The 14,100-nt window shown below is 42.4% G+C and overlaps 1 protein-coding gene across 7 annotated transcripts in view; it reads left to right on the forward strand.

The window, feature by feature from the left end:
- SORBS3 (sorbin and SH3 domain containing 3) overlaps positions 1–12,270 on the forward strand; it is an 88,898-nt gene extending 76,628 nt beyond the window's left edge. For 6 of the 7 annotated variants that reach the window (XM_077469854.1, XM_077469848.1, XM_077469849.1 and 3 more), the window contains exons 13-16: positions 8,215–8,394; positions 9,939–10,024; positions 11,575–11,681; positions 11,770–12,270. In XM_077469854.1, the coding sequence (XP_077325980.1) occupies positions 8,215–8,394; positions 9,939–10,024; positions 11,575–11,681; positions 11,770–11,840 (444 nt within the window). In that variant the 3' untranslated portion in view covers positions 11,841–12,270. The remainder of the gene's footprint in view (positions 1–8,214; positions 8,395–9,938; positions 10,025–11,574; positions 11,682–11,769) is intronic. The other variant, XM_077469850.1, reaches the window with a different exon arrangement.
- Positions 12,271–14,100: the final 1,830 nt, after the last annotated feature.

The raw sequence follows: 14,100 nt of genomic DNA on the forward strand, positions 1-14,100 counted from the left end.
TCCCAAATCCTTTTTCACACAGCCTCTTCGGCTCCTTTATCTGGGGAACCCAGTCCCCCAGATATGGATGGTCAACACTTGTGCGCCCATGCTCCCAGGGAGGACTGGCCTGCCCTGACCTATATAAATATTTTCTGGCCACTCAGCTAGTTATAGTGGCTTGGTGGCTCTCCCCCGACACGACAAACCCTGCTACCTTGGTTGAGGCGGCAGTGGTAAAATTATTGGAAGCACTGAAATTTCTACTTTTCCCTGGTCCTAGGGCCCCATACCCACTGACCCCCTCCATGCGCACCACCCTGCGTGCATGGGAGCGGGCCTTAAAATCGAAAGATACCCAAAAAATGCATTCTCTCCAACTTCCCCCTTTGTGGTTGAACTTCACCCTGGAACATATGTACAAATTGCCCGAACCCCACGCTTGGACTAAATTTAACATTAAAACAGTGGATTAAGTAATATCCAATCAATCTCTGGCCCCACTCTCCAAATTGATTTCCGATTTCAACATCCCACAGAACTATTGCTTTCGACATCTACAACTCTCCCATGCCTTCAGTCGCCAATTCTCCAGCTCTTCCCTCTAGATCGTCCAATCTACATTGGAGGACTCCTCAGATCCGGGTGTACAAATAAGCCCACCTCGAGACTTTATTGCTATTTGATAATGACCTCCCTCCCTACCCTGGAGAAACTCAGAAACAAATGGCTACAAAGCATTCCCAACTTTGACAATGACGATTGGGACAACATATGGGACTTCCCTTTCAGATCCCTGGGAGGCCAACTAATCCAGTTCAAGATGGTCCATCGCACATACTTTACCCCACATAGATACACAAAATGAGCCATGCCTCTCCTCCAGGGTGCTGGCATTGTGGAACAATAACCTGGTGACTTTACTCATATCTTTTGGACCTGCCCGGCTATTGTCGAATATTGGAAGGAGATACTAAACGTCATACCCTCTATGGCAATATGCATATTGGACCTGATAGAACAACTAATACCAACGGTGGCAGGCCACACCCTGGTCGGGCTACTTCTCTTTTACGCCTGCAAAACCATAGCCTTCAGTTGGCGTAAGCCTACTCCCCCTCCTCTCTCCCCGTGGAAACAATTGGTCAACAACAGCCTACCTCTTTACAAAGATTGTTATGCTAATAGGGGATGCCCTCAAAAATATGACAAGGTCTGGTCCAAATGTCTGGCGGATTCCTCCACATCCTCAGACTCGCACCCTACTTAACCCATTACCATCCGTTAATAGATAGAATTATGCAATGGTGAATATAACATATTTTTCTGAGATGCATGTTCTAACTCCACGCTGTCCTATTTATGGAGCAGGCCTACTGAAATTATCGTGATACCATATGATCCCTGTCGTGTTTCATGTAACAGTTAACTTTTGGTTCGTACAGAATTGTGACATAAGGTAAACAGTCGTCATGACCAGTGTATGTTGTTTCTTTGTTAAATGTTTAAAACTCAATAAACAGATTTGCAAAATGAAAAGAAAATTCAATACAAATACAATGCAATACATTACATCACTTTTGAACTTTTATCCAGTGCACATAGAAACGATTGCAGAAACAGTCATGATTGCATGACGAAACGCATCAAGGGAGTGGCCGGATGACGTCAGGAAGTGACATGGGATGACAGGAACCAGAAGTTGGCCATCTTGGATAGCCAAAGTGGGGAAATGTTTGTTTAAAAAGACAATCTTTCTATGTGCACTTGATGAAGTACAATCATTTTGTGAGTAGGCTTTTTGTTTTAACAAATTGATTTGGTAAGCTGATATATTGCGCAATGAGGTTCTTTTGAGCTACCTTTGGAGGAAAGGTGTTCAAATGTGGAGAAAGACAGATGAAAGTTTGCATGGAGACAAAGCCCATTTAAAGGGCAAGGCACATAGTGACCTAATTTTCAATAGGTCGAAATTTGAGGTAAGCAGCCCGTTTGGAAGGTGGAAAAAGCACTCAGTGGTGGTGATTCATTTAGAATATTCACTGGTGCACGTTTCATTTTTTTATGGACTCAAATTGAGATGGAAGAAAAAGGAGGTGGATTATTAATATATATGCTTTTTTCACTATTTATTATCATTTGCATATAAGTGGATGCTACGCTCTATTTTGGACTTGGCACTTTATCTTTTGGGATGGAAGATATTCAGATAGTATTTTTTTTTCACATGGATCCATTCATGCATTTGAAAGAGATTTATATGTATACGGTCTAGTTTTGTTTGACTGCGTGGAGTTTTATTTGATTTTATTGCATTATTTGGTGTGGGAACCCACGACAACAGATGCAGCAATCGTTCATATTTTTTTTACTTTTGTTCACAATTTGTGTGGCAGCACAGGAGACTTTTGTAGAGTACATATCAGGCTTGTTGCCATAGGTCTGGCCTCATCTCCATGTACATAAAAAGCAATGGTGAGGCTCCAGTCAGATGCGTGCAGAGAAACTGTGCTGCCAAACACACCTCTACATATGAAACAAAGTTCAGACACCCAACTTGTTTTTCTAGATTCTTAATCCAGAGTAATACATTTTTAATTGCGTAGTCCAACCTCCTGAGTTTCTGAGTACCTACACTCCCTTTTTTTCCCAGCACTAGAATATTATACCATGTAATATAATATTGCAGAATGCACAGAGACAATCACATCAGTCCCAGAGCTCGCCTCTCTAATGTCCTAAACGTACTGTAATTACACATAACAGCAGACAGCAGTTCACCACCAAAGAGTTTCTCATGCTAGCCCCTCCATCACCTTACCAAGACCCCATGAAAGTGCTTCCCCCCTAGCCAGTAAAAGGAAACCAGTTTTGCACACAGCCCAGATCTTTCTTCCCTATGCATGGAAGGGAGCAACAATTTAGCAGATGTATAAAAACCTGGTACTTCACAGGTCTGTATGAACGTGACAATTTTTCAATTGCTTGTCTACTGCTTTTCTAGCATGCTGTTTGCACATCTTACAACTTGCCTCTCATGTCCAGCGCGATTCCTTGATATACACATACGCTTTGCTCGTGTAAGCTAACCTGTTTTAGTGGATATCTGTTCTCTAGAAATCAGGGTTTGTACTATACCAAAATTTTGGAAACAACTGAATACCCCTACCATATAGGACTGGTAGAGAAAACTGAACTTTAGTTGCCGCTTCAGCATGTCTCATAACCATCAAGACAAAACATTCCGATTTACCTGGCTCCCTCCATAGTTGGCTTTTAGGTACTCAGAATAATAAAAATAACTCCTACACATAACTTGATGGGCTCCAACCTCTCTTTACTCTTCTGTACTCTTCTGCTCCTCAGGGAGGTCCTCCTATTAACTCCTCTGCCCCTTATCCCTCACTTAATCATTACCCTTATCCCACACTTAATCCTTCCCTCATCCAATCCAGTCATTTCCTCTAAGCCCTTGTACACACGGTCGGAGAATCCGTCGGAATGTGTCCTATCGGACCGTGTTGTCGGATAATCCGACTGTGTGTGGTATGCATCAGACTGATTCCGTCGGAATATCCATCGGACCCAATTTTCCAACATGTTGGAAATATTTCCCGACCAACTGGTTCGATCGGACATACTCCGATCATGTGTAGAGAATTTTGATCGGACCAAGTGTCATGCATGCTCAGATCAAATTCCTACATCAAAGCTATTGGCTACTAGCCTGAATGTAGTCCCATCATAACGAAATTACGTGATCACGTTCTGAAAGATCGGATTTTTCAACAACTTAGTCCGACCGTGTGTATGCAACAGTTTCGGACACAATCCGTCGGACTAAATCTGACGGACAAAATCCGACGGACAAAATCCGACGGATTTGGTTGGCAGAATCTCGGACCGTGTGTACAGGGGCTAAGACCTGCTTGAGGTGATCACACTGAGCAAGATGTAATGCTCAAACTACTAAACTGTGGAATGACACCCCCATAGCGCCTGTACTTCTCATGCTTACCATGTAAGTTGTATCTCTTTATGCATTGTAATTATTTTCTTCAAAAATCTAAAAAAAAAAAAAAAAAAAAAAGATTTGTAAAGATAAGAAAATCCACCACTACAGACCTACGTATTGCTAAGTATAACATTTAGCCATGCTTTAATTGCTAGGGAGGTTGACAGTTAAAGTAGAAGGATCTGAGAGGATCTAGCGAGGATAATGAAGCCTTCATAGTTTCCCTATTATTTTATAAATAGATCCTTTAATGATGCGTGATTAAAGTCAAATGCAGTTAGAATGGTATTTGGCAGCTAACGTACCTACAGGAATTTAGAGGAAATACCATTATTTCGGCACTCCTTACCTAACCCCCATCCAACCAGAACTGAGACCCTAAGGCTCGGTTCATATATGAGCCGCATCCGTTGCACAGCAGGGGTCTGGTGCGTGCTGGATCACCATTTCAGGCCCAATTTCAGCTGAATTTTGGGCTGAATTTGGTCCTGAAAAGGACCAATAAAGCATGCGGTTTTCCTGCAAAACGCACGGGACCTGCTGCGGAGATGTGTGAACTGGCTCCATAGAGAGCCGGTCACAATCTCCTGCTATGCATATTGGATGCTGGGAAACCCACATCCTATTTGCATAGAAGCGAACCCAGCCTTAATGTAGCATATCATTTAAAACAATAGTCATAGTCATACTCCACTCTCCGAATGTTCTGTAGAAGTAAACATGGAATTCACCAGAAAAATCTCACATACAGTATTAGCACTAAAACCTGCACACTATATAAATTGCTCTATATTATATTATATGTACCCTCTTATTTAGTATATACTCTGCTCTATGTGATAATTCCTAATACAAAAAGTATGCACCAAAAAGGAAGCTTTTTTCATTAAGAATTATGATGGATTTAAGATTTTCTTGTTTTTTACACTGATTAACAGAACTTGCTTGATAGGGTCCATGCACACCAGGCTAAAAAAATGCCAGTTCCCCTGTATGGGAGTTTAGGAGAGCTTGGTCCCCTTTCACATTGGGGTGGTGCGGACGTTGTTTTGGCTGCGCTTTTCGGCCACCAGCGGGGTGCTTTTAACCCCCGCTATCAGCCAAAGAAAGGGTTAATAGCTCCCGCTTTTCAGGCGCTTTGCAGGTTCTTCGGCAGAGCTGCCCATTCATTTCAATGGGCAGGACATTTTGGGAGCGGGGTATACCCTGCTCCCACACCGCCCCAAAGATGCTGCTCGCAGGAATTTTTTCCTGTCCTGCAAGCGCACCGCCCCAGTGTGAAAGCACTCGGGTTTTCACACTGGGGTGGCATGAGAGGCGCTTTTCATGCACTTTTTTAGTGCTAAAATGCCTGAAAAGTGCCCCAGTGTAAAATGGGTCTTAGGAGTGTTTAGTATTTTTTTCTGCCAGAAAGCTCCAATCAGTAACGCACGCCAGAAGGTTTTTTTTTCCTGCCTCTAAGCACTGAGCTAAAAATGGGCCTCTAATCATACTAATGTGCATAAAAATATAGGATAACATTGAGCTGCTTCTACAGGAAAAACACAACAATTTTTAAGCCCAGTGCACATGGACTCTTAAGGTCAAAGTGAAAACAGATCTCTATAAGTAACTTAACCACTTGACAACAGGGCACTTAAACCCCCCCCGTGACCAGACCAATTTTCAGCTTTCAGCGCTCTCACACTTTGAATGACAATTACTCAGTCATGCAACACTGTACCCAAATGAATTTGTTGTCCTTTTTTTCATACACATAGAGCTTTAATTTGGTGGTATTTGATCACCTCTGGGTTTTTTATTTTTTGCACTATAAATGAAAAAAAAAAAAACTAATTTTTCTTTGTTTCTGTGATAAAATTTAGCAAATTATGAATTTTTCTTCATAAATTTTGTCCACAGGGACGCGGCCGGCACAGAACTTCCACGATGCGTGCCCGCGGGAGCGCGCATTGCGGACGTAAACAGGAGGACGTCCAGGGACGGCCTCCCGACAATTGGCGTCCGTGCTGCAGCCGTCTTTCGGCTATAGCGTGGACATCCAGTGGTTAAATGAATACAATAACAAAAAAACAGCTGTCATTTATATATAGTTAAACAATAAATATAATAAACTGTTTTTATTTGAAAGAAAACTATGCAATGTGCATAAGTTAACCAAGTAACCAAGGTAAAGTTTGTACTTTTACTAACAAAATATGTATTTTACATATATGAAAGCTGGGGCAGACCCCCCCCCCCCGTATTTAATATATACTGTATGTACAGTGGATATAAAAAGTCTACACACCCCTATTAAAATGTCAGGTTTCTGTGATGTAAAAAAGTGAAACAAAGATAAATCATTTCAGAACTTTTTCCACCTTTAATGTGACCTATAAACTGTACAACTCAATTGAAAAACAAACTGAAATCATTTGGGGGGGGGGGGGGTAAAAATAAAAAGCTAAAATGATGGGGTTGCATAAGTGTGCACACCCTTTTATAACTGGGATGTAGCAGTGTTCAGAATTAAAGAATCACATTCAAACTCATGTTAAATAGTAGTCAGTACACACCTGCCATAATTTAAAGTGCCTCTGATTAATCCCAAATAAAGTTCAGCCATTCTAGTAAATCTTTCCTGACATTTCATTCAAAGCATCAGAGGAATATCATTGTTAAAAGGTATCAGTCAGAAGTAGGGTACAAAAGAATTTCCAAGGCATTAGATATACCATGAAACACAGTGAAGACAGTCATCAAGTGGAGAAAATATGGCACAACAGTGACATTACCAAGACCTGGCCATCCCTCCAAAATGTATGCAAAGACGAGAAGAAAACTGGTCAGGGAGGCTGGCAAGAGGCCTACAGCAACATTAAAGGATCTGCAGGAATATCTAGCAAGTACTGGCTGTGTGTGTGTGTAGTACATGTGACAACAATCTCCCGTATTCTTCATATGTCTGGGCTATGGGGTAGAGTGGCAAGATGGAAGGAAGCCTTTTCTTACCAAGAAAAACATCCAAGCCCGGCTAAATTTTGCAAAAATGATAAAACCAAGGTTGAACTTTTTGGCCATAATTCCAAAAGATATGTTTGGTGCAAAAACAACACTGCATATCACCAAAAGAACATCATACCACCGTGACACATGGTGGTGGCAGCATCATGCTTTGGGGCTTTTTTTTTCAGCTGGAACAGGGGCCTTAGTCAATGTAGAGGGAATTGTGAACAGTTCCAAATACCAGTCAATATTAGCACAAAACCTTCAGGCTTCTGCTAGAAAGCTGAACATGAAGAGGAACTTCATTTTTCAGCATGGCAACAACCCAAAGCATACATCCAAATAATCAAAGAAATGGCTTCACCAGAGGAAGATTAAAGTTTTGGAATGGCCCAGCCAGAGCCCAGACATGAATCACATGCAGTGCATGGGGTGATCTGAAGAGGGCTGTGTACAATAGATGTCCTCGAAATCTGACAGATTTGGAGTGTTTTTGCAAAGAAGAGTGGGCAAATATTGCCAAGTCAAGATGTGCCATGCTGATTGATAGACTTAAACCCAAAAAGACTGAGGTCTGTAATAAAATCAAAAGGTGCTTCAACAAAGTATTAGTTTAAGGGTGTGCACATTTATGCAACCACATTATGTTAGTTTTTTATTTTTACTTCCCTCCGCCTAAGATTTCAGTTTGTTGTTCAACTGAGTTGTACATTTTACAGGTCACATAAAAGGTGGAATAGTTCTGAAATTATTTATCTTTGTCTCATTTTTTTTTTACATCAGAGACCTAACATTTTAACAGGAGTGTGTAGACTTTTTATATCCACTGTGCATATATAATTTTTTTTTTAATGTCCTCATATTTGTTAATTGGCTAAATTTAAACTTACCAAAAGACAGTTTTGTTGCTGATCCTCAACCTCCACCATGGCGGGCAGCTCAGGGCATAGTAGGGTGCCACATGTGGCCCCTGACAGCCTCGCTGGCCCTGGTCATAGCCTATGGTGGCTATACAGAAATTCAGCTCTGTGTGTTACTGGCATTGTATGGGTCACCATTGTAACACGCTAAACATAAAATTATGTATTTTTTCATGTGCTCATGTCCAAATAACACTGTATTCAGTCTGTGATCAGTCTAATCCCTGCATGTGCTGTACCCCCTCAGATCCCCCTAACTGTGTTGGTCCTTGTATGTGTGTCAATGTGCCTCTTTTGTTGTCTCTGTAACAGGGTCAGCTTGTCTCCATAACTCGCAGGGTGGATGGTAGGTGGTTTGAAGGGCGAGTTGAAGGTTCTCCGCGTCTTGGTCTGTTTCCAGCAAACTATGTGCAGATCAAAGATTGGCCTTTGGAGAAAAAGACTGAGATCCCTCAAGTTAAGGCAATGAAAAGTACAAAGCCTATAGCGCAGGTCGGTACTAATAATATCTAACACACTGACACTCAACCTAGATATGGACTGAGGGAGGACCTGTTCTCTATAGAAACCAGATTCTCAATGTCTTTGCTCAAGTGTTATATGATTGAAAAGAAAGAAGAATCTGATTGGTTTCATAGAAAGGAGAAGGTAGTTTGTGACTCAAGTAAGCCAACTGTAAAGGTATTACTTGGCAAGAAAACTGGCCATTATAAAAAGTGTACCCGTACTTGCCCATATACAGGGCACATTAACAAGTTTTGGAACTACAGACCTTGTAGGTTGCCCCTATTTGCCTACCCCTTGCTCTTTACCACTTCAAATTTCAGCCAGACCACCCCGAGACTCCCCAGTTTTGACTTTATAAAAGTTAAATCTTTTACAGGACTTAGCAAGTTCCTCCCTGCTCCATGTGCCAGTGCTTGAGGCCTGGAAATTGGCCGTTCAGGCCTGTTAGGAACAGGAAAAATTAGTTTTGTTTTCGGCCTGGTTCACATGAATGCGTTTTTTTGGTGCGTTTTGCAGAAACGCACTACAGTTCATTTAACATTTTTTCATATGGGACACGTTCACATCCATCAATACTTTTTTCAGCCGCTGCATTTTTGGAAAGAGTCTGACTTTTTTTTTTTAATGCAAAACGGTGCTTTTTTGGTTCAATAGAATTCAATGGAGAAGCTGCAGAAAAGCATATAGGGGGTTATTTACGAAAGGCAAATCCACTTGGTAGTGCAGTCGCTGTAGATCCGAGGGGGACATACAAGGAAAATAAAAAACAGCATTTTAGTTTGCACATGATTGGATGATAAAATCAGTAGAGCTTCCCCTCATTTCAGATCTACCCCTCATATTTACAGCGACTGCACTTCCAAGTGCACTTTGCAATTATAGTGCAGAGTGGATTTGCCTTTCATAAATAACCCCCATAGTGTGTTTTTGACACAATTTCACCACAATTCACGTGTTTTTTTTATCTAGCCAACAACAAATTGGTTGAAAAGAAAACAGCATAAAAAAATCCAAAGCGAAATTTGCGGTGTTCAAAAAAGCAAAATGCCGAGCAAAAAGCACTGCGGAAACGGACCAAAAGCAAGCTGCATAGGTGTGAACCAGGCCAAAGTTTGAATACAGCGGTAAAGGTTTATATATTTGTTTTTTTGACAGTGGTCAAATAAGACAAGCAGAACAGTAAATCTATCTAGTAGGAACACAGACCGCAATAAAAATTTGATAGCAATTCTGTTAATTCCAAAACCATAAAAAATTTTGAATATGCATTCACTTTAAAGACTTACAGTTGAACTCTGGGATAAGCTAATATTGTCTAAATACAAGAAGCATGTGAATTCTTACTTGAGTTACTTATATACTTCTTCCAGATCTGTGCAGTAATCCAGTGTGTAGCTTTATCCGGCAGAAAAAGTCCGATAGAGCCCACACACGATCGGATTTTCCAAAAACATAATCCGATCTGATTTTAAAACTGCTTTACTACATAAACAGTATATTTAGACCAAATAACTTATTTTCCTTATCAGGTCTCCGATGGTGTCACACTCAGAGAAAAGCCATGTGTTGTCAAGGCACCTGCATCCAATAAACTGCAGCAGCTCCAGGGGACTATGTAAGTTATGTTAGAAAGACATATGGATGATGGGGACTATCCGTCATACTTGTTAGCTGTCTTTCAAATCCCTTTGGGCGAGGAGACTTTTTTTTTTGAGATTCTGCCATTTTTGGCTAAATCATTTTGTGTTTTAGGTCTAGCTACAAACTCTAAAAACTTGTCGTTTAGCAAACGAGAGCATAATAGGACATTTTATTGGTAGGGGAGCTCACCAAGTTGAATCTCTAGATGTTACATTGCAGCCTATGCATAATAAAAATTATCTACACCAAATACCATTTTTTTTTTTTTTTGATAGAAGCGTTACCATTTACTTAATTTTTTGTGATATTTGGAGCACCCATAGCTTACAGGTTGTGTTAGATTATTTAAATGGATCTTAAGCATGGTCTGGGAGTCCCAAGAACTCACATGCATATCTTAGCTAAAGAATCGAGAAGGCATACCGCCAATCAAATCCACAAACCACCCACACTGCATTGGGGATGGTTTCCAAGAACCTGGGGGTTGCACACCAAGGTATTGGGAGTAGGCAGCATGTAATTGGGAGTACTTACACATACAGTACTCTCTAATGGGAACCCCGTAGCCCAGGTCATTCATAAAGTCAAAAAGATATGAAAGATGTTGGCAGTCAGCTTCGGGTGCTTGCTTTGCACTTATATTGCCAGTTTGGTGCAATTAAAGCTGAGCCATGAAAAAAACAACACATTCTTTATCACTTTTGTGACCTAACTTAACCATAATGAAGTATGTCCCACATCATGCAAACAGGTGGAACCACTCAAAACCTTCTGTGCAGGGGTGGCCTGTCTTCTTCCTTTTTTGGAACTTCTGGCACTGCAGGGTTAATAGCTTTAGGTCTTCTCTGTAGCTGCTGTGAAAAACTTTCACATGGGCAACCGTCGTCTCGGGCATGACGGCAGCTTCCTCCTTGGCGGTGGCCAATATGAACGCTTCTCCTCTCAGCCAATCATGTCTCAGGACCCAGGAGGAGAATCAGGAAGACAATAGCGAATATTAATTTGCTACTGTCACACAACTGGGTGGGCTCAGGGCGCAGTCCTCTACGCCCCGAAGCCACCCTTTTTTTTAAGCCAATTAGAGCCTTAGGCTCTAATTATGTGCTTAAAAAATAAAAATAAACCCTGGGTCCAGCGCTCTGCCTGTAGATTAGGGGCCAGGCACATAGATTAGGGGGCGGCATCCCTATGTCCCTAATGGACAGGTCGCAACTGAATCAGAGGAGCAGCTCTGACATGAGGTAGTAAAATATTCTCCAATACCAAGATGACCGGCTCTACACAGAGCACAGTACAGAAGAATGCATGGCAAATCAGTATTCACCTGCATGGAGACCACAGACATTACTGGGGACTACTTCTTATAGCCTTTTTTTAGCTAAATCTTTACAGTTGAGATGTTCCTAAAATGTAAAGATCAGGAATTGTTGTCCCTATCATGATTTTACAGTGGAGCCAATGATGTATGTAGGGTTATATTACTGAAGATGTTAATCAAGAAATATAATTTCTTGTTGTTTTTAGGTACCGAGCAGTATTTCCTTTCTCTCCTAATAACTCAGATGAGCTGCAGTTGCTGGCAGGGGATGTGGTGACTGTGACACAGCAGTGTGAGGATGGGTGGTATGTAGGTAAGTGACTCTGAACTGGAATAAAAGATCCTGACATTATAAAATATATCATCGGAATGTGTAAGTCATCCATCTTTACCTTTCTCAGGTGTCTGCTGGAGAACACATCAATTTGGAACCTTCCCTGGAAATTATGTTGTTCCATATGTGACCTCTTAGTCCTGGAGGCTTCGCTTTCAAGTGCTTGTGTACATTCTATGGAATCCTTCTTGGACTGGTAGTGCCAACCGCTCTGATTCAGTGATTTCATGGACAGCTGTGGCCACGCTGGATTACAGGGAAGAGATTGATGGAATAACCTTCTGGCATATACTAGCCATGGCCTTCAGCCGATGGGGGACTAGTTGATGCAACCTACCTTGTCAGTGAACAGAGCACTGCAACTGAGGAAAAAATGACTAATATTCTTACTATATACCATATTTGTGGCCCAATGATCCTACCCTCCAATTTGCCCATAATGTATTTTCTGGTTTTGACCATACCCCATAACTCCATCTTATTTTCCAGGTATGTTCCTTATTTCAAGCTTTTAAATGCACCTTATTCTTTGTTGTTTTGCTGATAGTACAGCTGATCTTACAATTGATACCACCTAGCTGTTTTGTGTTTTTTTGTCCTGGATGAACTGTATATATTAGGTAGAGGGGATGCTTGTCTGAAAGTATGTGCTGTGCCCAATGCCATTTGCTTTTCTTTACCATGGGCAGAACCTCACTAGGCCTCATGCAGCTGACTCCCTTAGTGCTTGCCTAATTTGCCACGTACAGGAAATCCCTAGGCTAGGCTCAGTTTTATGGGCATTTCATCCCTGCCTCTCCCATGTACCCAGCAGATCAGCCATCCCTTTCTTTCTCTCCAGACTTTCGTAGATGAACTTCAAATTCTCACAGGAAGGACATCAAGTTGTCTGATTACACCTATGTTTTCTTGCCCCAGTTGCTTCTCCAGTGGTCTCCTCCCTCTCTGCACTTTTGACTTCTCTTTCGACATTTCCCTTCTAAAGTAACTGTATAATCTTTAGAGCAGGTGCTCTTTTTGATGTAAAAGAGTGTTCAATGTCCACACAACTGTATTTAAGGTCCATTTTTTAATTTTTTTTTACCTGGATTGTTATTATGTTATGCACAGAATTAACAACAGTAACTTTTCACTTCAAAGTAGGAGTATCATATTAGGATTGAAGTTTCCACAGGAATTCTAGGAGCCTTACTCCACACAGAGGACCAAATGTTCTTCGATTTCAACTCAGCTACAATAAAGAGGAATGCTCAAAGGAGCACAGTCAACAATGCTATTCTGCTCCTGGTTGGGAGAATCCAGATACTGACTACATGGCGACTTCCCATTCACCACTCTCCAGAAAGAACCAAGACATGGCCTCCAAACTTCCAGACATCCTCTCAAGTAGTGATGGACGAACTTCCGACGGGACGTTTCGCGAACGCGAAACGCGAACGGGCACAAACGTTCGCGAAAACGACCGTTCGCCGCGGGCTCCATTGACTTCAATGGGAGGCGAATTTCGCAAACCTTTAGGTCGAATTTGCGGCCACGGGGTAATTATTAGGGGGTAGCACGTAGTCCCACCACCTGGACAATAGCATAATACATGTATGAGGTGAATTTGGGATCGATAACTACAAGCATTTTTTTTTTATTTGGGAAATTGTTCTGACAATTCAGGACTATGGAGCTAATGAAGGCAATGGAGGAGAGGGAAGGTCAGGGACCAGGGTAGGCAAACAAGAGGGTGCAGGAGATACAGAGCACTGACAGCAGCACCGTAATACAGAGCACTGACATCAGCACCGTGACATACAGCGCTGACAGCAGCTCCGTGACATACAGCGCTGACAGCAGCTCCGTGACATACAGCGCTGACAGCAGCTCCGTGACATACAGCGCTGACAGCAGCTCCGTGACATACAGCGCTGACAGCAGCTCCGTGACATACAGCGCTGACAGCAGCACCGTGACATACAGCGCTGACAGCAGCTCCGTGACATACAGCGCTGACAGCAGCTCCGTGACATACAGCGCTGACAGCAGCTCCGTGACATACAGCACTGACAGCAGCTCCGTGACATACAGCGCTGACAGCAGCTCCGTGACATACAGCGCTGACAGCAGCACCGTGACATACAGCGCTGACAGCAGCTCCGTGACATACAGCGCTGACAGCAGCTCCGTGACATACAGCGCTGACAGCAGCTCCGTGACATACAGCACTGACAGCAGCTCCGTGACATACAGCGCTGACAGCAGCTCCGTGACATACAGCGCTGACAGCAGCACCGTGACATACAGCGCTGACAGCAGCTCCGTGACATACAGCGCTGACAGCAGCTCCGTGACATACAGCGCTGACAGCAGCTCCGTGACATACAGCGCTGACAGCAGCTCCGTGACATACAGC

The sequence above is a fragment of the Lithobates pipiens genome, unplaced genomic scaffold (genome assembly GCF_037356315.1).
Source record: "Lithobates pipiens isolate NorthernLeopardFrog02 unplaced genomic scaffold, aLitPip1_a1.2 Scaffold_8, whole genome shotgun sequence".
Taxonomy (NCBI): Eukaryota; Metazoa; Chordata; class Amphibia; order Anura; family Ranidae; genus Lithobates; species Lithobates pipiens.